At 46.1% G+C, this 27,281-nt stretch overlaps 1 protein-coding gene across 4 annotated transcripts in view; it reads left to right on the forward strand.

The window, feature by feature from the left end:
- GMDS (GDP-mannose 4,6-dehydratase) overlaps window positions 1-27,281 on the forward strand; it is a gene marked incomplete at its 5' end in the record, with an annotated part of 495,581 nt that overhangs the window by 81,128 nt on the left and 387,172 nt on the right. For 3 of the 4 annotated variants that reach the window (XM_079713981.1, XM_079713982.1, XM_079713983.1), the window contains 2 exons: window positions 16,957-17,044; window positions 18,573-18,682. In XM_079713981.1, coding sequence (XP_079570107.1) covers window positions 16,957-17,044; window positions 18,573-18,682 — 198 coding nt within the window. Of the gene's footprint in view, window positions 1-8,664; window positions 8,710-16,956; window positions 17,045-18,572; window positions 18,683-27,281 lie in introns of all 4 variants that reach the window. The other variant, XM_079713984.1, reaches the window with a different exon arrangement.

Consider the following 27,281-nt stretch of genomic DNA (forward strand, 5'->3'; position numbering starts at 1 on the left):
CTGGTGTTTTATTTTTATTTATTTATTTATTTTTTTGCGGTACGCGGGCCTCTCACTGTTGTGGCCTCTCCCGTTGCGGAGCACAGGCTCCGGATGTGCAGGCTCAGCGGCCGTGGCCCATGGGCCCAGCCACTCCGCGGCATGTGGGATCTTCCTGGACCAGGGCCCGAACCCGTGTCCCCTGCATCAGCAGGTGGACTCTCAACCACTGCGCCACCAGGGAAGCCCAAGCCTGGTGTTTTGATAGAAAAAAAAATACTCAGTTTTTCTAAATGGATGATCCAGATCTACCAAACGTAGTCAAGTATCCTGAATAAGTCATACGTATTAGGGGAGGGAATAGCTGAGAAGCAAACCACTGTGTGGCACGTTAGTATTACAAGCCTGTACCACAGGTGGATGGATCTGGTTGGACAGAATTAGGGACACCAGGCTTTCAGTCTGAGCCCCTGGCAAGATTGGGAATTTGGAGCTGGTGCTCCTGAGACCAGGATGGGGAGTTGTATACAGTCCCTATTGGCGTGGACATTACTTCTCACCTGAAGGACCACACCCACCCCTCAACACCCTTACAAGACTCTGGTCTTCAGTAGAGTCGAGTCTGGATCCTGTTTTCCTGCTGTCCTATTAAGTCGAGATTTAAGAAGTACATGGTTGACATGTCCTTATACTGGATACACATTAAAAAATACAGCTTTGAAGCTCCTTGAAAACAAAAGGTCCTGGTTGAGTAGGAGCTAAGCCCCATTGCTGTTGGTGAAAGAGGGCACAATGGCAAGATGAAAACGACCAAAAGGGTGAGCCTGCAGAAGTTCCACTGTCATAGGCGCTGTGTTGCGCTAAGCTGGTGGAAACGCGCCCAGGCTGTACGGCCTATGAGGCAGGGACTGGAGAGACCGCTGTCAGCAAGGTGGAGGCCCATGCTCTTCGATGTGGGATTTTCCCCCAAAGTGTTTTTCGATACCTTCTCTGAGTGGTAGAACCTTCGTGCATAATACAGCACAACCCAACAATAAACACGGAGATTCCCTGGTCCCCAGAATCGTGTTTTACGGGTGAACCTGCCTGCAGACGCTCTGTTCTTTACCTGTCCTCTGCTCTGAGCGTCAGCTTTATTAGTTTGATGATACGCAGCTTTCTGGGTAGATGCTTACAGACTTCTCCATGGACACCTGTGTGCATATGCTTGAATTTCATCTGTCTTTCAGTGACTTTAACTTATACAAATCACAGCTCTCATTTTGTATCTTTCTTCTGTGATTTGCAATGTCTCCAGCTTGGTGGGGACTCCATTGTTGCAGATCAGGTCTGAAATGGCTCAGGGTGCTCATAACTGACATTCTGTCATGGCGTGTGCCTGTGATAGGAATGGTCTTAACTGTTTATATCCCTGAAAGAAATTGGGTTAAAAAGAGCAAGAATATTTGCAAATAGTTAGGCTCTACTTGTCACCAACAGTGACACTGAAGTAACAACCGAATGTGCAGTAGAATGCAGAAAGATATAGTCATCAATATCTGTGTGTCTTTTTGTTATTCTTAGGACCTTTTTAAAGTCGGTCAACAAAAGAGCATTTGCTTTGTCTTTCTCCATTAGCCAGGGCACAAACTCTACAAAGAAAGGCACAAGGAAATGCTAATAAATCAGGTAAATACTAAAATTTAATATTTCTTCTTTTCAGCACTGCATTTTTTTCTTCCAAGTTTAAAGTTTTTCATTAAGGATGGCCTTGAACCGTGGACAAAGTGCAGCTCTGTTTTAGAGTACCTGCAAAAAATCATTTCCTCTATACATCATTTGGGCGATTAGAACTATGCAAGTATGTACTTTGCAAAGAAACAGCCTTTAATTAATTGTATGGACTGTCACTTAGAGAGATAATGGGAAAGGGAAAAAGAGAAGCTCTATTTTCCATTTTTGGACAGTTTTAATTCATGTATATATTTACTACAAAGAGATTATTTTAAGCACGAAGTTTACTGGTAATTTATTATTAACTTCTCTCTAGATCTGAACAAGTCTTTATCAATGTATTTGGAGCCCTGAGTTATACAGACTTTCAGTGAGTATATTGTTCTAAACTTGAAAGGAGTCATTCACAGCAGCACTGGACTGGTCAGTTAGCAGATCTTTAAAAGGGTTTTGACAGGGATATGCTTCTTGTATCTCCTCTGTTTTTCCCACCTTGATTTCATGCTCGAGGGTGGTGATTGATTTCCCCAGGGCACCATGCCATCCAGTATGGACGAGGTCGGTGGGGAAGTAGTTCAGAGCTTTCCTTTTCTCCCCCAGCCCTGCCTCTGTCCGTGACTCATGCATCTGCTGGTGCTCCCTGATAGCAGAACACTTTGCTTAGCTGTGCAGGTTACCTGGCTGCTCTTCTCATCCTGTCCACATGTGGGTATGCTGATCCGTGTGAAACCAGCGTTGAAGTCTAATCCTATCTTGGCCAGGAAGTGCCTGGCTTCCCAGATATTCTCAGAGCAAGAGTGCAGGGGCTAAATCTCTTCCTTCCTTTCTGCCCTCTATTCCCTGACACCTATGGCCAAGGGAATGTTTGAAACTCACTAATCTGTGACGCTTTGCTTTGTTAATAAATTCTATAGAGACCAAATTTTATGTTAAAACATCTGTAGGCCCATCATTATGGAGTGATTGATCCTATTAGTGGAGCAGATTGCCATGTAAATCATTCATTAGAAATATATATGTGGTGCAGATCCTTGCTCTGTTTACTAGCTGGGAGATCGGGCAGGTTACTTGGTCTCAGTTCACTTCAGTTTGCTCTTTTGTGAAATAGAGATAATAGTGCTAACTACATAGGGTTACTGTGAAGACTGAAAAGTTAATGATCGTAAAGCATTGAGAGCGTGGCTGACACAGCCTAAGCGCTAAATAAGTGCTTACTCTTGTTTTTAATACTATTATCATCATCATTTGTAGTAATTCCAGGTCACGTGAGGACTTTTGTTTCTCTCTGAAGGGTAGACATTTTAGCGTGAGTGTCAAGAAAGGGAGAGTGGGAGAGAGAAAAAGCACAGGGGTTCAAACTGAAGGAGCTTACATTTTAAAGAGGTGAGAACGTGGGCAGGAGGCCGTTCTCTGGGGGCACTTGTATGCGTGTGGAGATGGACAGGCTAGCACACGCGTATGCACTTGATGAATGCCTTAGGATTTACTTTTGAGGGTTTTTAAACATCTCTGGGACGGTGTTGGAATGTGTGTGTTGTCCTTCTTCTAAGAGTGTAATTAGAAATTATCTTTCTATACCTTATTAGCAGCTCTTCCCTCTAATCCCACTTTTCTTACAGCACTTGCCTAAATCACAGAAATGTGTTTTGCTGTGATGAGGTCGGTGGTGCTTCAAGTGCTGGGTTGCACAGATGTCCCTGGAGTTCCGGTTTTGGTGTTTTCGTTCTTCTTTGCTCATTAAACTAAGAGTTTACAATAATCATTTGCAGTTTGAAAGAAACGTGGATTTTAAACCAGGTTATCATGGGAGTTCTACCACTAAAAATCTGCTAACCTGTTTCCAAATAGTTTTTGAGTGGCTTTTAAGAGATAAAAATGAGTCAATTTTATATATGTTCTAGATGCTTAGAAGAAAAAACCAATTGGAGAAATACAGCCTACTAGAAAAATGTATAAGAAATATAAAAGATAAGAATAAATAATTCCCAGAAGAAATAGTACACACAGTCATAAACACAAAAACCTTTTCAGTCTTTATAGTAATCAAAAAATGAAAAGAAAAACAGCATTTTTTAACCTAGCAAACTGAAAAAAATTTTTTTCTAAAATTAGCCTTTTAGTTCATTTCTTCCCTCTATGATATTTTATTTTTAGTTTACAGTTGGCCATAAGACTTAACATTAGAATCTTTTGAAATTGAATGTTAATTTGAAATTAGTATTAGAAACATTTTGAAAATACTTGGGGGAAAGATATCAGGGCAATGGTAGAGCCCTGATGTAGTCTGATGGGGGGTATCCAGCCTCTTTCTAAAATGTTGCCTTTAAGCTTCAGCTCATCACAGTTTCCTGGGAGGTCCTGGTTTGCAGCAGAGCCAGTGTCACTTATCCATGTGCCATGTGCGCGTGTGAGGTGTGTGTGCAGCCGCTGAGCACCTCCTTGGGGGCTCGTTCCCCAGCAGTGGGTCTGCAGGAAGGGGTTGTTAGAAAGGAGTATCCATCGGTCTTTGCTATGCAGGGGTTGTTGATCACTCCTTCTACTGGGAGGTAAATCAAAGGGAGTGAAAGGCAGTTCTTGGGGGTTGGGGGCGACCTCAATTTTTACGGGGAAATAATCTTCAGCTTTACAGACTCCAGGAGACGAGGTTGTTTATACGTTTTGCATACTGATGGGTCCTCGTGTCCAGCCAGTCACTGCTCGCTCTCCTGACACTTGTTGGCCCTGTTCTTGTTCTTCCCTCTGGTTCTCAACTGTACACATTAGTCCAGTCTGTTCGTTTTAGCTCTTTTCACAGTAGTTTTTAGTTAAAAATGCTGAGGTCTGAGAGATCTGTTTTTACTTTTCTTACTTTCTTTCCTTTTTTTTTTTCATGTTCTGCTACTTCCTAACTCTGTGACTGGCCACTAAACATTTAATGTTTTCAGTCTCAGTTTCCTGAGCTGCAAAACGAGACAGTGGGATTAATAATCCCTATGGTCGTTTGAGTTCTGTGAGTGTGACAGAGATTTTATCCAGTGCTTTGTGCTGCAAGTGTGAGCCAGGTGAAAATACTTTTCCCGTGCATTCTGCTTCTGGAATCTTGGCACTGCAGTGGCTAATCTCCCCATCTGAAGTCTTCATTCTAATTCAAAGCAGCATCTTCTGTTAATCTTTGAGGTGTCTGTACTTCTCTCATTGGACGTACAGATTACTTTGATATTGTAATTGCAATTAGCTGAAAATGCTTATTTTAGAGTAATTAGGGCACACAGACTTAAAGCGCCTGGCAGGCAGTGTGGACGAGTGCTTTCTCTCCTTACAGGAGGGGTATTTTACTTCCCAGTGCTTGCGGTGATCTAAACAAGGGAATTCATTTTATTAGAGGCCTGATTTCTTCAGCCCAGCACTGCTCATTATCTTACCCTCTTCAAAGAAGCTGCCCAATGGTGCTTCGGCAGAAACATAGTCTGATTTAGGCGCAGCTCAGAGGGGCCGGTTCTCAAGTTGCATCTGAGAAGCTGTCCTTTTCACTTGTCCTGTGGGCTAGAAGTGAATCCATGTTTGGAGAGAGAAGAGGAATGCTCTCTCCTCTCTGCAGGAAGGTAGGTGGCCATACGTTTGAGGACATGGGTGGGTATGAGGCCATACGTGTGTGGACATGGGTGGATATGAGGCTCGGTCAGGGCTGTTTCAGCCGTCTGTGGCCTTCGGGAGAAAAGGGAAACTTTCTGCGCTCCCTTCAGCTTTTTATAGATGTGAAATTTTAGGTAATTTTTATCTTACAGTCAAGATAGGATTCAATTTCTGGAATTACTGTGAATTGTATAGGTGTGTATCTGGAACATTCCATGAAAGGTGAAGCACAAGGACGGGGGCTGCAGGCACCAGGCACACCGGAATCCTCCCGTTTTGGACCCTCAGCAGTGGCCCTGCCGCCTGGCTCGACAGCCTGAAACGTACATCCCAAGTCCATCTCCAGACACTGCTTCCAAGAGGCAGCGGTGCCCACATGAGGCTGGAGAAGGCCCTGGCCCTGTGTCCTGCCTCCCCGCCGAGCTCTGGGCTGTCCTAAAGTTACAGGACCTTCTGCATTTGGGTCACTTGGTTAAAACTAGAAGGACTGTTTAATCTGTAAGATACCCTGTCATGCAAAGCGACTAAATCAATTTGGTTTAAAAATGAGTCTGTTATGGTCTTTTTATTGCTTTGCTGGGCTCTGACACGCGCTGGTGGGCCCCAGGTGGAGGAAGTGGTTTCCCAGGGCACAGTCGTGGGGGCCCTGGGTTCTGGTCCTGGCTTCCCCTCTCGTGGGTGCCACCAGGCGGGCCCCTAACCTCCACGGGCCTCCCTAACTCCTGTGCCAAGGGGCTGCCTGCCTGCCTTCCCGGTGAGTTCCTGGAAAAATAAGACAGAAAGTATTTCTGTGTCTTGAAAATGTTAAAGCTGTGGTGCTTACTTCCAGCTGTACAACATGTAATGTGAAATGGAGACTGTCTTCATAACCATGTGCAAAACCGAATTGAAAAGAGTCCCGGTTGGGGTGCTGGCTCTCCAGTGAAAGCGTCTTCTGTCACGAGGCGTGAGCCCGGGCTTCAGTCTGTCCCAGATGAGTTGTGTTCATTGTGAGTCGGACATGTAGTCCGTCAGCTCCTCGGGTTCCAGGAGTCGAGAGTCAGATGTCGTGTTGGCTGTGGCTCTCAGTTGCCGGGACGTTGTGGTTTTCCATCAGGGGGAGGTGCTGTGCGGTCGGCCCGTCCTCCTAGAGGGGCTTCGGTGCAGGGGTCTGGGGGCTGGGGGAGGGGGACCGGGGCCTCGCGCTGCCGCCGTTCCCACATCGTGCGGCGGCCCTATCACTTGGGAGGCCTGGCAAGGAAGTGAGGAGGAAGCAGGTGCCACTGCTGGGGCAGAATGTTCCAGCCTGGCTGGAAAGTTTGAGGAGGGCCTGGGTGAGAAGAGCGAGACCTATTGACAGGGCTCAGCCCTGGGCAGGCCTGTTTCACATCAGCCTCTGAATAGTCACAGCCCCTCCCCTCGGTCTCACCTCTGCCTTTTTGTTTTTAAACATTCTCGGCAACCGTGGTGGAGCACAGAGCATTTTAACTTTTTATTCCAAGAGAAAGTAAAAACGTGAAAAGTACAGTGTTGCCTGCTTCAAAATGACACCGCCACCACCAAGAGAAAAACAACATGTACTTTCTAGGGCTGTCCGACCTACTGTCAGATTATTATTATTGTTGTAAATGCTTTTCCTGTTAAGCTGTTTTCAGAATTAATTATAAGACTATTGATTATCCTCAAGTTTCTGATGGTCCTGTAGATCGACCTGGCTTGTCGGGCTGTGAGTTGTTCAGCTCTCTTATCTGGTTTACTTTGCATGCTGGGTGTGTAAAACCACACAATTGTGTGTATATCGTAAGATTGAGAGGAAAAGGAATGTGCCAGACCATTTCTCTTCTTCTCCACATGAGTCTGTAAACCAGAATATTTATGTCAACAAGTCAGAAGAAAATTTGACGGGGGTTTTAATGAACCACAAAATGTGTCCCTTGTCGCCCTCGCCTTGTCTTCCTACCTGAATTCACGCGTGACTTCTGCATTAATGCAGTAAGCACCCTCGCGGCAGCCCTCTCATTTTCAGGACCCATAGGGTGTCTCCAGTTCCAGCTCTAAGTCAAGCAGTGATAGGAATAAAACCTGCTTTATTTTTCTTTTTCCTGGAATATCTGGTAGGAACTTTTGAAGCTCAAAGGGATATTTTAAGCTTTTACAAACTGAGGAAACCAAAGAAAATCTAAATATTCCCAGCCAGTTTTGAGCACACAAGTTTCCAGTAGTTGGAGCCTCTCATTTTTCTGTTAGGTCTGGATGGGATGGAGGGGACCTGCCCGGGCTGAAAGCAGAAGGGCAGTTACAGGATTGAGTGTGAAGTATCCACCCAGCTCATTTTCTGAGCAGGGCTGGTGATGTTCTACCGTATCTCTAGAACTCTGATCTTGTGCCTTGTGGCCTCTTAACAGTTTAATTAGATGGCTCTCATACTTTCTTTCCCCTAAAAGTGGCGCATGAGGTATTTTACCTAGGACCTCCACCCTCACCTAGACATTTTTAAAGAATTTAAAAAACGAGCTGAGAATCTTCTGTGTTTAGTCAGACACCGTCATCTTAACGTAGAGATTAACTGCATGATTTAAGATGCGTACAAATGAAGTTCCCGTTATTTCATAAAAAGTAAGCACCTCGCTTTTACTGAACTCCGCGTGCGTGTGCGCCTGCACGTGTGTTCAGGGCTAACACCAGCGCCATCATGTCTACGGCCCGCCCCCACCCCACCTTCAAACCCCAGACCCTTTCTGGGGTGACTTTCCAGACCCTTGGGCTCTAAGCCAAGGCCACCAGTGCCTGGAGGGCCTCCCCTGAGGGCCCACACCTCCTCCTCTCCCCGTGGCGGCTCTTTCCAGTGGTGTCAACACCGCTGTGCCCTCAGCCTCCTCCCCGCACTCGCCCTGCCCCCTCCCCGGGCCCCACAGCTCCTGTCTCATCCCTGCTCCAGCGTCTCCTCCTGTACAGCACCCCCAGAGGTTGATTCCTGTTTTATGTCCCAGGAGCACCAAGGCCTTCTGCTTGGCCGCATATGGGCTGCGTATTTCACAGGGCTAGTAAGCAGCAAAACCTGAGGCAGATCCATCAGCTTTTGAAGCTTCCTGTTCTCACTGTTGCCCCCATGTGTCCCCAGATTTCAGTTTCTTTCCCTATGCACGTGGTGATGCCAGCGCCTTCCCACGCTCCCGTGGGCATAGACGAACGCCCGTCTGTGGGAGGCTTAGTGGACGGCGGAGCACCACTCCGTGCTGATGTCAGGTGTTGTCTGTATTATCTTCGTGTCGGTTGCCATGAGCCTTATTTAAGTTCCTAGAGCCTCTGAAATGCTGTTCTCAAAACCCTTGGTCTTGGCCACGATGGGTCTGACGGTTGTTGATGTTCCTTGTCTTCCAGGACGGCTCCTACTTGGCCGAGTTCCTGCTGGAGAAGGGCTACGAGGTGAGTCCCCTGTGAGCCGGCACAGGCCGACGGGATACCGCGGACACCGTGGCCTCCCGCTTCCTCTCTGCTGTCCTTCTGTGTGTGTTTCCACGGAAGCTCTGATAACAAGTCCAGATCAGGGGAAGAATGTGCCTCTTGGCCGGTCACAGCGCCAGCTCATTGTGCTCTTTATCTGCTGGCGCGCTGGCAGCCCCCCGCCCCCCATTCTTGCTGTTTCCCTGCTTTGCACGCCTCCCGCGTTCTCAGCTAAACCAGCAACCGGGTGAGCTGAACGCTGTACCGTCCTTAGGGTTAATTTATGATGTCATGTGTTACATAAAAAAGTCCCACTCACAGCGAAGTCACTTAATTCGGAAATTGCACAGAGCAGTAAACACTAAGCTGGTCCCTGGCAAGCCTGAGTGCGAAGCTGACACTTAGAGATGCTTGCTTTCCGGTCGGCAGCCAGTGTTTCGTGGAAGCTGGAGCTTCTGCGTTGGCTGCTCTTGCCCTTGTCTTCCTTTTCTCCTCCTCGTCCTCCTCCTGACACGTTTTCTGCTTTCCCTGAAAGAAACAAGGGTTTTACATATTAAATGGATGTATCTTAGCGTGTACATCTTACACTTTTTAAGAACTGTTTTCGGATATGCACATCTCTAGAAATCTCTGTGCTCTTCAGAGGACAGAAGCCTATGCAGTGGCACATGTTCTCTGGCCTGATTTGGGGGGTGTTTACCTTAATAATTTTGGATGCCATGTTTTTTCCAGTCGCAGGTACATTGTTTAAAAAATGCTCACCGTAGACAAACGCAAAAACAATAGCAAGGAATTTGGCATTTAAGCACCAACAGGATTTGAAGAAAAGGAATCTAGTTTTCTTACTGTAACGCATAATCTTTTCTATGAACTTTGACTTTTAGACTTTGATTAATAGCAGATATGATTAGACCTTCTGTGCCTTTATCTAATAATGGCTACTTCTGCATCTTGTAATGATATCAAAAAAAGGCAAATGGGGGCTTCCCTGGTGGCGCAGTGGTTGAGAGTCTGCCTGCTGGTGCAGGGGACACGGGTTCGAGCCCTGGTCTGGGATGATCCCACATGCCGCGGAGCAACTAGGCCCGTGAGCCACAGCTACTGAGCCTGCGCGTCTGGAGCTTGTGCTCCGCAACGGGAGAGGCCGCGATAGTGAGGGGCCTGTGCACCGCGATGAAGAGCGGCCCCCGCTTGCCACGGCTGGAGAAGGCCCTCGCATAGAAACGAAGACCCAACACAGCAAAAATAAATATAAATTAATAAAAAAAGGCAAATGTAACTGTGGAAATAGGCATGTGCACATCTGTTCACATACACAGATCCCTGTAATACTTGAGCAGTCGATTCGTGTTCTGCAGAGCAGAGGATTTGGGAGTTGTGTGTAGAGCAGAAGCATTGGATTCAGGCGAAGACTGTTACGTATTCAGGCTGGCCTAACTCGATGCTTTAATAATCCTTCAAGGAAAGGTGAGTGAGAGAGACGTACTTATCTTGTTTCAGATGTCGGGACAGGCTAAGAGTCCTTTGGTGGCTGGAGCGGGGTGAGTGATTTGGCTGTGTGCCGAGCGAGCCGAGAGGAGGAGCTGCCTGAGCAATGGGGACGGGCCAGGACACCTTAGCCCCAGACGTGGCCCTGGGCATGTGAATATTTTAAGCTGACGGAGTTTGAAAAAACAGCAGAAGTTTCTCCTGTTTATTTGTTTGTGTCCGTTTAGTGTAGAGGAGGAGAACGTTTTCCTCGACCCTCTTAAGGGTCCCTGGCTGGGTCTGAAAATTAAACGGAAAGCATACAGATGTATTTAATGTAAGTTTTCTGTGACATGGGACCCTTCCTGAGAAAATGAGGATCCGAAGAGGCAGGTAAGCCTGAGTACTTGTGTGTTAGGTTAGGTGAGGAGGGACGGCGGTGGAGAAATGAGGTCCAGGGCTCTGCAGCCAGTGTAGGGCTGGGGGTGGCTCAGCCAGGTCTGTTGGGTGGGATTCTTCCCAGCATCCCCTTGTCTTGGGACGTGAAGATGCTCCTTTCCTCCAGGTGTGGGGAGGGCACCTCCCACATGGCTGCTTCAGGGGAGAAGGTGGGGGGGACGTCAGGGTGACCTTCCCGCTTCTGTCATTTTCGCAGACTTGTTCAGCTTAAAATAGGCAGTGTGCCCAGACACCATGCCCTGGCTGGTGCGTCCTGAGCCCCCCACAGTCCCCGCAGCTCGGGAAGAGAGAGGCGGTGTGTCAGCAGGAGTGCTCGAGCTGTGTGGGTCCCGAGATGCACTTCTGAAGTGGACGCGGGGCACTGAGGCATCAGATGCGGATGTGGCTGGCCCCAAGGGAGAGGGAGCTGGCGAGGAGGTGTGAGGCGCCCGGGAGGAATGGGAGCGGGGGTCTGTCCGGACGCGGTAGGCGGTCAGCTTCCTCGGGCAGCAGGATGGCGATGTCAGTGTTACTGAGAAGGGCCCGGAGGAGGGCGTGCCCAGGAGGCAGAGCTCCATGTAGGCGGCCTGTTCAGGAACCGCCGGACCCCTGAAGACGGGGCGTCATGCTCCTAAGTGGACCAGAGACTCAGGAATAAATCAGAATCTAGGCCAGCCAGGTGCGCTTCGGGTGTTTTCTTCCGTTGGCATCTGAAACTGTAAGAGCAGGTTGGATTCTGATAGAGAAAGACCATAGAAGGCCCACTCGGCAAATCCCAGTTCGTGGGAGGGATGAGTCATTGAAACAGTGATTGGCAGGAGACGAGAGGGCAGAAGGAGATGCTCCCTGCAGTGCAGGTGGAGGGTTCGGAGCTGCACGGCGTGACCGGGAGTGAGTCCTCCTTGGAGCACAGCGGAGTGTGAGCTTTGTAGGAATGGGGGCCGTGAGAGGGTGTTTATCTGTCCTGTCTTCAGTTTTCCTAGGCCGCTGTCTTCACTTTCAAGGGATTGATGTAATTGGAGGGTAAGCTTATTACCTGGGATCTGATGATAGCACAGGCTTTATCTTTTGGTGTTTAGGTCAAAGTAGATGTGAGAGTGATTTTTCGAAGAGGCTGCATTGGACAATTTCCAGAATTACCACCAGCAGCCCCTGGTTGCTCCAGAACATGAGCAAAATAAATAACAGGGTTAGAAAATTGCCTCCCGTGAGATGAGAAGGGGACACCCCTGTCCACACCTGAATCCAGAGGGCCAACGTCAGCAATTTTGGACGAGCACCTCCTTCTAAGTCAGAGGGTTCCCAGCGTTCAGCCTCAGAGCCACCCGGGCCCCACCGAAGACGAGGCGGCTGAGTCCGGGGCCTTAGACCGGCCTTTCTAACAGCCCCCAGCTGTCGCGGTGGCTGCTTTCCTGGGTCCTATGGTGTGAGAACCACTGCAACTAGAGGTTCAAATGAGCTCTTTTAATGCCAAGGTGAAGATGAACAGCATTTCTTAAGATATCTTAATTTGGGGTACCTTGGTTCTCTGAGCTCTCATATTATTTTGAATCTAGTCTTTGTAGAAGGAGTATCACAAGGCCCAGAAATAACTGCAAACAACATACTTTGGGGTAGCAAAGTGTCGCTGGGAACCAATGAACCCTAGGAGGAAGAGCTGCAGCTTCTGAGGGCAGGCTGGACCCTGAGGCTGAGATCTTCCTGCATAAGAAAGGGGCAGGCTTCCCTGGCCGGCAGGGGTGAGGTCGGCCTTCATGATGAGCACGGGGGGCCGTGGACCCCGTGGACAGTCAGCTGGAGGGAAGCAGTTTGAGGAGCAGAGCCAGGCTGGCTGGAGTGACGATGGGGCAGCAAAGGCGAGCACAGGCCTGTGCGTGGAGGTGACGTCGCGCAGTTAGTCAAAGAAGCAAAGTAAAGGTGCCAAAAGCCTGGCTAACCTCGAAGCAGAGGGAGATGTTTGTGTATGCCTTGAAAGGGAATCTCATATGTTATAGATTAACTAGTTATGGTTAAATACCTCGTCTGACCACACACCTTAGATTTCTGAAGCTGCGGGGCCTGGTCACCTAATGTGTCCTCTGAAATCCATGCATCTGATCATGTTCTTTTTTTTTTTTTCAATTCACGATATATTATGAACGTCATTCCACGTCAAGGCATAGGACTACTTCATTTTTTGGCCGTGCCATGCGGCATGCGGGATCTTAGCTCCCTGACCAGGGATCAGACCCTTGTCCCCTGCACGGGGAGCACGGAGCCTTAACCACTGGACCGCCAGGGAGGTCCCGTCTGATCATGTTCTGAATGAACAATGTAACGTGAAAAAGATGGATTGCTTCATCCCGGGTCCACTTCTCACTGAGAAGGGAGACCCTTTAAAGGTTTAAAGTTTTTAATGCTGATGGTTTCTTGAATTTTGCTCCAGATTAAACATTGGGGGGGGGCATAAAGATAAAGAGAATGGATCTAACACGTGTTCATTATTTATAGAACGTCTGTAGGTATCATCTCATGATGAGGAGAGCCAAGGATTCTCAGCGTTTATAGAAAACCATCCTTTAAAGCTTTATGGATTTAATTATACACATTGTTGAAATGCAGAGGGTAATTCTCCTTTGTACCGTGTCAGGCCGCTCAGAGCAGGGAGGTGAGCGAGGCCATCCAGCTCGCGGTGGCGAGGCAGCCCCTGAGCTGGGTGCTGGACTGCGTCCTTATCCTTTCCCGCCACTTGCTGGCTCTGCGGCCTCTCGGAGACTTAGATGACGAGTGCACGTGTCCCCAAGGTCGCCACCAAGGTCAGGTGAGACGCACGTGGACAGCAGTCCAGAGGAGCTCTGTGGGCCTGTGGAGCTTAGTCTTACAGGACAGGCGGGTGGCAAGTGCTTGGTGCTGACCGGCCGAGGGACGCAGATTTTGTAGGAGGCCCTCGGTCCAGTCTGTTACTTGGCATCAGGGAAGGGCGGGTGTGTGACGTTGCCCGGGTCCTGGCTCTGTGCGTGCTCCTTCTCGTCGCCAGGAAAGAGGAAAGCCACAGGAGTGAAGCTTCCTGCGAAGGTGCCTCTGGTTTCAGGTGCCTTCCTAGCATCACTGTTAGCAGATAAGCCAACAATATACTTTTGTACTTATTTTGTGCAAAATACAAAGAGAAACCAGAAAAATGAAAGACAAAGTCAAACCCTTTAAAAGCTAGAATGCATCTGGGAATATGTGAGAAATCTATATTAATTAACTTGGTAACAATGACAACACAGCAAATCAGAATGTAAAATTAGAGAATAGGTAAATCGTGGGTTTCCCTTCCAGGAGAGGAACTGTAACCAGGGGGCCTCAGGAGAGCAGAAAAGAAATGGGGTGTACGGACTGTGCAGTCATCCCTGGGAGACTGTTAGAACTGGAGTTCCTGTGCTTCCGTTCTTGATCTGTGGATCCTTTTTTCTGAGTTGTTGGTAATCCTATTGATAGAAGCCTGGGTGCGAAAAAGTCAAAGCTTTTTGTGGCTTTCGCTCTGAAACCATACTGAATGTTGGCACGATGGGCCACGTCCACCTTTAACAGAACCACGTGCTGGTGGCGTGGTCTCAGGCAGCGTCCTCACCTGTGCGATGGGAGTCACGATACGAAGGTGGTTGTGAAGGTTCAGTGATTTAATGTCCACAGAGAACAGTGTCTGTGCCCGTGTGTGTGCTGATGTGACCGACGTCATCTAGACTTTTCAGAAGCAGGTTGCATTAAACATCCCTGGGAGGCATCCTTGCCTCCAAGAGAAATCTAGACACTGAAGAATTTAAAATCCAGTGGTAATAATTTTCTGTCTTCTTGACTGTAATCAGTCAATCCATCGGTCAATCAGTCAGCATTGCTGTGCATTTATACTTCCTAATCTGACTCTCGGTTTTGAAGTCAAACCAACTTTGTTCTGACATCGTGAGAACTTGAAATTTTCCTTTTCATCACTTAGTTAAATGGGACTTGAAATTTTTTTGTCAAAAATGCTCACTTCTGTTTAACACCTTAGTTTTTCAGAAATTTTGTTTTTGAACTGCTGTAATTTAATAACGATTTTAATTAATTTTATCGGGAATCAAATTTAGCTCATTCATCTTTTCACTTTGGTTTCCTAACTCGTTTCTTTTTCTCCAAAAATCCTTATAAAAACAAACAAAAAATCCTGCCTACCTCCCTTCTGTAAAGAAAAAGCTGCTAATCTCAAATTCTTAACTAGATTATCCAGTTTGCACACATTTTGGCTTGTCTTAAAGTTTGTATTTCACCTGTCTCAGAAGTAGACAGACTCAGCTTTCATTAGTTCTTAGAATAATACTTGCTGTCATGGATTAAGCATTTGGCAGGTCTTTCTTTCCCTGTATACACATACCAAAAGTTGGGAGTGAGGGGAAATTAAAGCACAGCTTTTTTTTTTTTTTTTTTTTTGTATTAAATAAGACCCAAAAGTAGCGCTTAATGTGTTTGGTTATAAGTGTGACAGTGAAGTCCTGTGTTATTTATTTGCTGTGACTTTGGGTAATTGTCTGATTTTCATACTGCATCCATCAATGTCATTGAATATTTTTATCAGTCCTTTATGTTGATATAAAATGTGTATGTATATAGCATTTCTCTTTGTTTTGGGCTGTTGGGACATGTGACTTATCCAGAAGCCAGCAATCAAGAGAAAAAAATAGACTAAATCATATTATTATCTTTTTCATTGTCAAAGCTAAATTATCTGTTTTTAGAACATATGAATTCCTCTCTATCCAATGAAATCAAGCTCAGCTTACATCTGAGATCTGTGTATTTCAGAAATTACTTTGGTGGTAAACACCAGTTTTGATATGTATAGGTGTATATGTGAACTTGGTCTTTATTAAAGTTTATTAAGTTTACAGAGTAGTTGAACTGTATAATTAACAACTTGAAAAATTGGAGACCATGAAGTTGAATTAATTCTAAGCTTAATGTAAGTATTATTCTCTCTACTCTTTTAAATTACGTAATGGATACGTAAACCCAAATTGCAATTTAATGTTTCCTAGATTTTACTGTTTGCCTCCCGAAATGTCAACCAAGTTTGTGATGTTCCTGTCTTAAAATATTTTCATGTTTACAAAATTTTCTTGGGTTTAGTTCTTTTGGAAAATAATGTGGTTTTAGCTCTTTGGCTAAAGTATCTAACCAACAGAATTATTAATTGTGGGTGTGTTGTATCCTTTGCTGAAGTCAGTTTCTCATGTATGCCATGTAAAGTGACGATGACATTTCTTTCTATTTGAAGGAAAGTCATATGTGCTTATAATTTCCCCCCTGCACTTGGAATATTTGAGTCATGCCAAGGATTAATTTTTGTTCGAAATAGACAGAGAGCGATTGAGTTAAAATATAGAAGTGTATTCAGCTGCAAATGAAACTACCCAGCATTAGAAGGAATGCTTCTAAAATAAGAGAAGGACTAAAACTGCCACCAGCAGCACTGGGACATGGGCAGCCGGTGACATAAGCTGGTATTAGCACTGGCAGCACAAAGAGGGGAGTGAGACCAGGTCCTGAACAATGTCTCTAATGTATCAGACACAAATAGTCTTTTCTTTAGCATCGGACAGGTATGTGTTCTGGTTCCAATGACTTTTTTCCCTCACACTTGTCATGGTTAAGTCAAAGATAAAAATTAAAAAAAAAAATCCTCCCTTCATTTGAGTTTCCTTCATGCCTTAAATCTCATAGGACGTAAGTCTTGTCCCTAACCTATGCTATTTAGCTTTCTTAGCTTTTCCACACAGCTGCATAAAAAGCAACGGCTCCCCGATTCTCTTGTGGACCCAGATATATATTTATTTAAAGAATCAGTGCCAGATGCAAAGCTCGGAGGGCACTGGGCAGGGCTGGAGGCATCAGAGCCCTCTCCTCGTGCTCTGGGTTGAAGAGCGGTCCAGGCTGTGTGACCGATACGGCCTCGCCTGGTCTGTCTTCGGTTTCAAATTGAAGAGATATTTTTGTCAGCAGTAGGACCATAAGTGTGTGTGTGTTTGGAAAAGGAGACATTTGAGTATCTACAACTAAGCACTCACTGTGAAGTCATGTCATTATCTAATTACTTTCATCGGGATTGGCAGTAGAAACACTGGAGAGGGCTGGAGGGAGCTCCTGTGGGCGGGGGCGGGGTGGGGGAGTGAGCCCCCGAACTCCTTCTGCTAATTTAAAATAAGGTCTTTAAATGACAGTTATATGTTTTTTCACGAAGCTAGACATTAGCAGAATAACGTTGCTTACGAATCCTCACTGCATATTTATAACTTCTTCTTATCCTTCCACACGATAAAAATGCAGGTCCATGGAATTGTACGGCGATCCAGTTCATTCAATACTGGTCGAATTGAACATCTGTATAAGAACCCCCAGGCTCATATTGAAGGAAGTAAGTCATTTTCTTTTTCTAAACTCTCTTTCTGTGTAACTTCCTGTATTATGATAAGGTATTTTCAAATGTCATTTTTCACAAAGCCCATCAAATCGCAGTTATTTACCCATGAGTTACCTGCATTGAATGCTATCTGCACGCTTTGAAAACCCTTCACTGCCTGCTGCCCTGGGCCATGGTGTCACCGCGGTTAGGCCGTTACGAGGGTACCATCAGGTGATGCTGCTCGAGAGGCCAGAGCAGACAAGCCTTTGATCACCCGTCTCCAGGTGTCCCTGTGCCCTCGAGTCAGATCAGCTCCACACTCAGAGCCCTCCTCTGCTTTTCACGTTTGGTCTAATTTAATCAAGTCAAGCAGCCTTTGTACATTTATTTAATTTTAGAAATAATTGGTGAAGACAGGTCCAAAAGCAGATGGCAGTCAAAAATATATTTAAATTGCTTTACAGGCGGTTGTCGGTATTTGCAGTCGTTTGTTACTTTTGGTAACACAGTTGCAGGGAGTCCATCACGCAGTTGCGGTGTTGCAGGGAGTCCATCACGCAGTTGCGGTGTTTTCTCATTTGACCTTGACAGCAGTTCCTGAGGTTGTGAATGAGACCATTTTACAGATGGAAGCAGAGAGAGGGTGTGACTTTATCAAGTCTCCATAGCACGCGAAAGACAGAGCTGGGACGAGGACACAGGGTGTTTCCCGCCAGCAGGGATGATCCAGGTGGCTTGTATTCACCTCAGGGCCCTGAACATTGGAAGGTTTGGGTTAGTTGTACAGGTAGTGATGTCATCAGGAAGATGACCTACTAGTACACTTTCCACCTTAATATTTAGGTTGTTCAGTGAATCCTCCTTGAAAATTATCATCATTTTGTGCAAAGTGTAGAATGGTACTGCCATTGGACCTAGATGTAGATCAGTATTGTGTAAAATTCATGAAAGTATCCAGTTAGCAGGTTGCCCATCTGCCCGTGTCACCTTCTTACACTAGTGAAGTCAGTGTGAGGATCTGCTTAGATCTGGGGTCAGAATAAGCTAGTTGTCCTTTAATCAGTTATGTATACGTCAGGCACGTCACGGATGGTTTAAGGACTGATGATTACGAAGAACTGAAAAATCGCTAGGTAAGAGTGTCTGGATAGAGCTGTCTTCACCACTATCAGCGTGTTAACGTATTTCGTTCGAGGGTATACGCACTATTTCCAGATTATCTTTGTCTGAATCTCATTCTTATGCGACATGTCTTACAGCCACCGGGGCGCCGTAAGATACACTGATTGTGTAACATCTGTCGTGATATTATGTTTTTTTAAAAAGCTCATCTGAGTTTTTACAAATCCTTTATAGACATAGCAACAAATGGGAATCTCTTTCTACTATTTAGTTCCTCTACAGATGACAGTTACAGACTGCTACTCCAGAACCAATCTGGTTTTCAGACTTTCAGAATATACATTTCAGTGTTGCTATGTTAAAAAATTGGGCCTACGTTGTTTCCTTCTATCTAATAGTATGTGTTTCAATCCTAAAGACATGAAACTGCACTATGGTGACCTCACTGACAGTACCTGCCTCGTAAAGATCATCAATGAAGTGAAGCCGACCGAGATCTACAACCTCGGAGCCCAGAGCCACGTCAAGGTGAGCCGTTTTCCTTATCATGGTTTCTCTGGCTGTGTTCCTGAGTTCTGTATTTCACTTTTGTCCGTTGCTTCTTAACACAATACGACAACCACTAATCCTAGTCCTCAAGTTTGATTCTTGGTATTAGTTTGGGTATTAATGAGTCCTTATAGGAATGCTAATACATTTTTTTTAAAGTGTATTTTCTGTTATTGAACAATGTAATAAAATCTTACTGCTGACGTTAGAGTAAAAGTATTTATTTATTTGGGGTTGATCTTACAGTCATGAACCTCACTTGGATGTATTTTCTGCCATTTCAACTCACATTGTGAATGAAGTGTTTTGTTCAAATGTTGGAAAATTAAGTCAATAAAACTTCTATTTTAATATTAATTTTTGGTAGTGATGATATTACTGGCTGAGAAAATAGTATTTTTGAGTGCCAGTATGTAAAAATTAATGGAATTAACTTTTTCTTGTGAGTAGTAAAAACTCTTCTTAACCTCTTGTCTCTGTATGACACAGCTCATGTTGATTTCTTTCCCTTTATTCAGACAGATTCTCTGGTGGTCTATCTACCTCTCCTTAGTTTTTCTTTCTAGAACAAATCGCAGTAAACCTGAGAAGCCAATCCCCAGGGTTCTGGCAATCTGCTTAATTCAAGTTTTTGTTGCTGTATTATAGTGATAGCTTAGTGAGTGAACTGAAGCCGGGGATGATATGAGTTCTATTTAGATACTTATTCAATCAGGATAGTTAGTGGAGCATAGAAATAAAAGCAAATGACTCTAAGTTAAAACAGCACCTGCCCCCTGCCACCAAAAAAAAGGAACAGAAAATCTAGCAGCATTTTTTGTTGTTTAATGAGTGAATTCAGCACTCTTACTGCAGAAAGTATTTGAGGTGATGGGCTATTTCTCCACATCTCCAACTTTGGGTGGAATGGAAGCTATATGCCTGTTTTATATCTCTGCTAGTTTAAGGGAGAAATTATAAACTAGATCAAATGAAACCAAAGGTAGAACATAGTAAGAGAAGCAAGTGGAAAGCTCAGTCTTGTAATTGATACCAAATTTAAAATTTGAGCGTAAACCCTCACAGTACATTTTTCTCTAAGATGGTAACTTTGGAGGATGGCAACAGATCAGCCAATGATGATACTTATCTGTCTCTGCTGTCTCAGAAGGTAATTTTTTCCTTTCTTAATCTCCGACGATTCCATTCTGTATCCAAGCTTAAGCTTTGGGCTGTGGAAGGCGTCAGGGGCTTTAGGTTAGAAAAATAGGGCTGTTTTTCTAAGTGATTCTAAATGTATTTTCCATCTGAAAGGGTATTTCCTGCGTGCCATGCCTTGAGCAGCTGTCCCCCCTTTCATATAGAGAAGCAATAACTGTCACTCCAGGCATGACGACTTTATCCTGGGCTGAAGCAGTCAGTCCATCTTCCACGTTTTAATTTGTCTAGCTGCTTCTTGGTATCTCCAGGCAAAATAGAATGTTTTGGAATGAGGGCTCTGTTACTCAGTTTCCTTTAGATTAAGACGTTTCCTTTGTGATGGTAGATAGTTTATCACCTCTAGAAGTCCTATACTGGCATAGTGGGAAGATGCAGGAAATTTTATAAAGATTTATGTATAGAAGGCCTTCCCCTGTCATGTTAGTATTAAATGAGTCAGTCGTCTCCTTTTTCCAAGACGTTTTGTAGTTCAAAAAGTCTGATATGCTTTCCGTACATGAAGTGGTGCTGAGTGTGTCTGGTTATTACCCTAGGGTGGCTGTACCGTGAGTACAGAAAGCACAGGAGGTTGAGCCGATTCCTTCTAAGTGGCTCTGTATGTGAAGTTTACCTGGTTTTATTGTGTTTTACCTGCTTTGCCTAAAGGCCTGTTAATTGGCAGAAATGGTACTTAATCGAAGATGAATTTTGGCTTGTAAGACAGTTTATCCCTTCAACGATATTTGCGTGCATGGTGGAGTGGAGGACCCAGGGATGCGTGAAACCCACCTCTGTCGTGGAGGGACTCCTTTCCCAGGGGTGACAGAGGTTGGCGCTGATGTCTTTGGGTTTTTACAGATGCGGTGAGAGAACTTCACTCCCACGAGATCGTGCATGGTGTCAGGGAGTAGGTTCGGGGTGGAAGTTTACAGACGTTGTTAGTGGGAACGGGTAGTTGAAATTGAGGTGACAGTACAAGGCTGAGAGTCAGAAGAGAGAAGACTTGGGATGTGTTTGCAACACGATGAGCGTCCTAGGTTGCTTAGGTCTTGCCTAGGTCCTAAGCAAGAAGTCTGGTGGGAGAAATGGGAGGTGGGCAGGTAGGGAGGTGGGCTGTGTTTGGGCAGTCTCTATGTGTTTCTTTTTAAATTAGCCATTTTTTTAATTGAAGTACTTAATTTACAATGTTGTGTTAGTTTCAGGTGCACAACAAAGTGATTCAATTGTATATATGTTCTTTTTCAGATTCTTTTCCATTATAGTTTACTGTAAGACATATGGTTCCCTGTGCTATACAGCAGTTTCTTCCTGTTTATCTATTTTATATATAGTAGTGTGTGTATGTTAATCCCTAGCTCCTAATTTATCTTTCCCCCTGCCGCCCTGCTATCCCCTTTGGTAGCCATAAATTTGTTTTCTGTGTCTGTGAGTCTGTTTTTTTGTAAATAAGTTTGTTTGTATCATTTTTTTAGATTCCACGTATAAGTGATAACATATGATATTTGTCTTTGGCCATCTTCACTTAATATGATCATCTCTAGGACCATCCATGTTGCTGCAGATGGCGTTATTTCTCTCTTTTATGGCTAAGTAATATTCCATTGTATATATGTACCACATCTTCGTCATCCATTTATCTGTCGATGGACACTTAGCTTGATTCCATGTCTTGACTATTGTAAATAGTGCTGCAGCGAACGTCGGGGTGCATGTATCTTTTCAAATTAGAGTTTTTGTCTTTTCCTGATATATGCCCAGGAGTGGGATTGCTGGATCACGTGATAACCCTCTTTTTAGTTTTTTAAGGAACCTCCATACTGTTCTCCATAGTGGCTGCACCAGTTTACATTCCCATGACAGTGTAGGAGGGTTCCTTTTTCTCCACACCCTCTCCAGCGTTTATTATTTGTAGACTTTTTGATGATGGCCATTCTGACTGGTGTTTGCATGTCTAATATTTAGTGATGTTTAGCATCTTTTGCTCAGTGGGATTCTTCCAGCTCTGTTCTTGTTTCTCAAGATTGCTGTGGCTATTCGGGGTCTTTTGTGTTTCCATACAAATTAAAAAATTTTTTTTCAGTTTTTTGAAAAATGCCATTGGTAATTTGATAGGGGTTGCATTGAATGTGTAGATTGCCTTGGGTAGTATAGCCATTTTGATAATACTGATTCTTCCAATCCAAGAACGTGGTATATCTTTCCATTTGTTTGTGTCGTCTTCGGTTTCTTTCATCACTATTGTATAGTTTTCAGAGTACAGGTCTTTTGCCTCCTTAGGTAGGTTCATTCCTAGGTATTTTTTTGGTGTGATGATAAATGGGATTGTTTCCTTAATTTCTCTTTCTGATCTTTCATTGTTGGTGTACAGAAATGCAACAGATTTCTGTGTATTAATTTTGTATCCAGCAACTTCACTGAATTCATTGACAAGCTCTAGTAGTTTTCTGGTAGCATCTTTAGGATTTTCTATGTATAGCATCATGACATCTGCAGACAGTGATAGTTTTACTTGTTCGTTTCCAATTTGGATTCCTTTTATTTCTTTTTCTTCTCTGATTGCTGTGGCTTATGGGACTTATGTTGAATGAAAGTGGTGAGGGTGGGCATCCTGGTCTTGTTTTTGAACAGGAGACAAATAGATTCAGAGGTGAGTCTACAGGTGGGGCTTCAGAAGAGTAGGAAGTTGTTGGGTGAAGGTGGTGGCAGTCGAAGTGGGCATGAGGAGGATGGAACAGGAGGCCTGTAGGGCCGACCCTCTGCTGACAAGATACGGGGCTGGGGAGGAAGGGAAGCGCCACTCCAGGGCACTGGGGCCAGATGACTGATGGTCCCGGTGCTAGAAGCAGGCATCCAAGGAGGGACTGCTGAGTTGGGGGGTGCGTGAGAGGCTCCCTCTTGGACTCGTCCTACCAACGGTACTTGAAGGACATTCAGGTAATGCAGGTTGAAGGCAATTTAAAGTATGCTGTGAGGTTTGAGAGAGATTTGGAGTTCAGTCCTGGGAGTTCTTGAGAGGCCGAAGCCAAGGCAGCAGATGGAAACAGAGGAGTGGATGAAGATGGAGCCTTGGGGCCTGGGAGCGTTTGCAGGGGGCGTCACGGGTGACAGGGAGGTAGGGTCAAAGAGGCAGGAGGGTGGAATTGTGTGAGGGAGCCAAGAGACCAGGCGGTTCAGGCAGGAGGTGGTGTCTGCCGCGCTAGGGCTTCAGAGGCGTGCGCAGGAGTGATGAGCAGGCGGGTGTCGTGGCCTTTGTGGTTAGGGTGGGGGTGGTTTGGGGCTTTCAGGAAGAGCACTTTAGCGATGCGGTAGAGGAATTATCCGGAAGGCGGAGGGCGTAGAAGTCAAGGGTTATGAGGGGTTGTAAATTGAGTGGATTCTTTTCTAGGAAAGTCCTGCCTTGCCCAGCAACCTGTCTGATTCGTGAGGTCTTCCTTTCCCAGGATGTGTCCAGGTGATGCTGACCCTGGTTGGGGGGCTTCAGTTTGAGAACCGCTGTGCTAATGTTTCTGGTTTCTTGGTTTATCTGTGTGTAATGTGCGCCTTAAATGCGTTCTTCCTTCTATGCATCAGCTTTTGAATTTGGTATAAATTCCTTGCCAGCTAATGACTATGTGAGCTTGTAAAGCTGAGAGTGGAAGGAATCTAAGAAGAATCTGATACATGTTTATACCGGAATTCTCCACATTCAGGAATCTTTTTCCGAGCAGCGTGTAGTCAGTGAGGACGCGTACTTCCCGGGTACTCCTGGTGCTTTGGAGGAGCAGTAGGAGTGCAAGCCGCTGTCAGAATGTCTTTGGAAAGCCCGTGTTCCATGCCCCTCTTCCCTGTGTGATCTAATGTCAGATGGATTCTTAGTGGTGGGAAGAGTGGGTGCGGGGAGGGGCTGGCTGGGAAGGACAGCCGGTGACAACAGACTGCGGCTGGCTCGGGGGACGTTGCTGTGCCCCCGCCCACCCCTCCACAGCTCTGTGTGTTGGCCTTCAGCTGCCTGCCTGTTCTCCTAGCAGCTTGTTAGGGGGTTAGGATGGAAAACACATAGTTTGTTCCTTATAATTAATTTCTCCGTATTAATCAGCTTTGTAGGATTTATTGTATTCATAGACAGTAGTTTTTAAACAAAAGTTCTTTCTGACAGTGGAATGTTTGTAAGAAGTTAATTAAAATATGTTTCTTCTTATTGGGTTTGGAGCTCTTTTGAAAGAAAGCTCTAATATTAGCACACGTTACCTTTCATTTTGAATCCGTGACTTCTAGACCGGGCATTGTTTGTGTTGGCCTCTCTGTGTGCAGAACAGAGCCTCCTATCACTCTCACTTCCAGTTGATTTGATGTGGGCTATGGTATGCTAAAAGTAAGGAAAATAAAATAATAGGAAGTTGGTCTGGTTTCCTGTAGGAAACCAATGAAGAAGAAATTGGTTCTTGGAATAAACCCACAGCAGTCTGGGAAATACTGACTGAAGACATTTTTCTGAATCATAAACAGAAAAATTATGACTCATGAAGTGTAGGTCATTGAGAGGCTGATTTGATCTTATGTAGGAGAAAGTGAGAGACGACTGAAATGTACTAGTTATTAAAAGTAGTTAAACCTAGCATGGTGACATCACCCAAGTAGGAACAAATTATCCAATATCCATAGTCCTGCCCATTTTGATGAGGAAAGGTTTTAGGAGCCTGCTTTATTGTTCTTTTAAAATTTTTACTGTGTAAATAATATTTTTCATTAATTTCTGTCCTAAATTTCTTATCTGTTCAACATTCATTACTGTCATGACTTTGGAGTTTTCCACCATTCCTCACAGCTTCTTTGATAATCATACTTCATTCTTGAAGTCATACTGTTGGATGAGATCTGTCTACAGGAAATCTAGCCCAGTATGACCCTTTGGTCTCACAATGTCATGTTGGAATTGCCTTTATTATTTTTAAAAAATGATGCAATCATGAAATGTTAGAGCTAAAAGGAGCCTTAGAAATAATTTAATATGATTTTCACTTTATGAGTGAAGCTACCTGCTGCTCTAAGTCACACATCAGGTGACCGGCCAATCCAGGAACAAAACTCAGAGCTGTGTATTCGACAGCTTATTTTAAAGACCATCAAAGAAAATGATGATCTCCATTAGTAATAATTCTAATGTAAAATAGTCCTCACCTTAAGAACTTTCCCCACATGCCTAAGTTTCTTCTTAAGCTTTTTTCTTTTCTTTTTGTCTTTTGTGGAGACAGAAAGTCATTTGCTCTTCGTTTTTTAGTTTTGAGGACGATCTTCAAATCCCTTCTCAGTGTTCAAGACCGTTATTAAGTCTGTCTTTGACTTTCTCTTATTGAAACTGAAGAACTCCCTCTGTGTCATTTGTTTTCTACTCTTGAATTCTCTTAATTATCTCCTTTTCGACTCTCTGTCGGTCATTTGTTTGATTTTGTCTCATGACAGCCAGAGGCCTACGTGCCCAGAAGGTACCTGGGGCAGGCGGCGTGCGGGGCAGGATTTCCTTGTCCAGCTGTGCGGGACCGGCTAACAGATCTGAGTATGGGAGCAAAGGGGCCGAGTCTGATTGTCTTCCTGGTGGGACTTCCAGCCCAGGAAGCAGGGCAGGAAGCGGAGCTGATTGTGAGCCAAGTGGCTGGCGGGGTGGCAGCGCCTCAGCATCCGGGAGACAGAGAAGCCAGTGCAGGGAGTGAAGCTGGGGAAGAAACGGGGACCCGGGGAGGGGACCGTGCAGTTTAATCTCCTGAGAGACAGAAGCGCCCTCTCCAGTGGCTTTTTCCTGGCTGCTCCTAGCCCCCCCGCCGTTTGTCTCCTATTTATGGGGAGGAAGCCCACACCTCCTGGGGCTGCTCTAACCCAGGGGGTGACCGGGTGCACTGGGAGGACTGCGTTGCGGGGCAGGGCGGGTGCCTGGGGGGACGGGTACTTGGTGCCTGACTCACCCGGTTCTGGAACAGAACAGAAGCACCCGTGTGGCCTTTGCTGTGCAGGCGCAGGAGGGTCGGGGCCCACAGACAGCACGGGGAACTGTTCTCCTGGGCCTTGCTCCCCCATGTATTTATTTCGGAGCCTGGCGAGCCGGCAGGGAGTGTGAGAAGAGCAGGCCAGTGAGGAGGGGCCGGGGGCATCGTTCTCGCCGTCAGGGAGGGGCTGTCAGGGTGACCTTAGGCTGGGTCAGGCCCAGCCCGTCCCGCCTGGTTGCACCGGAGCCCGTCGTACCCCCTGCACTCTGTGCGGCAGCTCACGTGTGCAAACTGCTGTGTGAAGAGCTTCAGAGCAGAAGCCTGTGTCCTGGGGCCAGAGGGAAGGAGGTGTCCGTGGGCACTGGAGCACAGGCAGGACATCCCACGTCAGTATGCCCAGGACGCAGACCCAGGCCCAGCCCAGAGCCCAGGCCCCGTGCTGCTGGCTTCAGATCGCGTCACCTGCAGGCCCCATTCGTCACCTGTGAGACGGGCGGGCACCTTGTCTTGCGGGTCCCAAGACACGCTTCCCTATGGGCCTCTGCACTTGCTTCCATGGTGCTGCTCTGTCCTCGATATTCATGGTCTTGGTCCCTAACTGTTCCCTGCCTGTGCTCAGGTGTCAGCTCCTCAGTAAGGCCCTCCTACCGTCCTGTGCGCAGCAGTCATCCCCCGGGAAGGGGGCCAGTCCAGCCCGAGGGCGGCGGTGCTGCCGGGGGTCGGGGGCGCACGTGGGCTGCTCTGCCCTCCGATCCAGGTGCTCTCTGTTCCTCGCCGAGGCTGACGTGAGGCCAAGGTGGCAGTGAGTGGCTGCAGGGCACCATCACTGCTGCCCGTGAGGGGCCTGCCCTTTTCCACACTGCTGCTGGGAACTCTGTGCAAGAAGGTCTTGCTCGTTCAGGTGTCTGTAGTTCCTGCCGCGGAAATGTTCACCTGTTATGACATGTTATGAAGAAAAAAAACGAAGTTTCAGACCCTTGTTTTTTACTAAATGGGCCACAGAATTCTGAGGTGGAAGAGGTCGATGGGCCTGCCCAGCCCCTGTTTCACAAAGTGCCGCCCGGAACCTGCATTTGGTGACGGGGGAGGCCAGACGGGACCTTGTCAGACGGCGCCTTGTGCCTGTCAGAGGGCTGGTCTGAGAAGACCAGGGCGGGGCGGGGCAGGCAGCACAGGACCCTGGTGGGCCCAGGCTCACCTCTCTTGTCACTCCCACCACTGACCACAGAGCAGGAGGTCTGAGTTAAGAGCTTTGTGTTTTCTTTCCGGAGGGACCCGGTTAAGACGAACCCAGAGGACCAGTGTTTGTGTAGCTGGAAGGTCCCCAAATCCAGCCCTGCAGGGTGTGATGGTGGCCTGTCAGCGATGCTAAAACGAAACCCACAGGACTGACTCCTCAGGGATAACCACAGTCTTTTTGGTCACGATAGTTCAGTTCGATA

This window comes from Hyperoodon ampullatus, assembly GCF_949752795.1.
Source record: "Hyperoodon ampullatus genome assembly, chromosome: 10".
NCBI lineage: Eukaryota > Metazoa > Chordata > Mammalia > Artiodactyla > Ziphiidae > Hyperoodon > Hyperoodon ampullatus.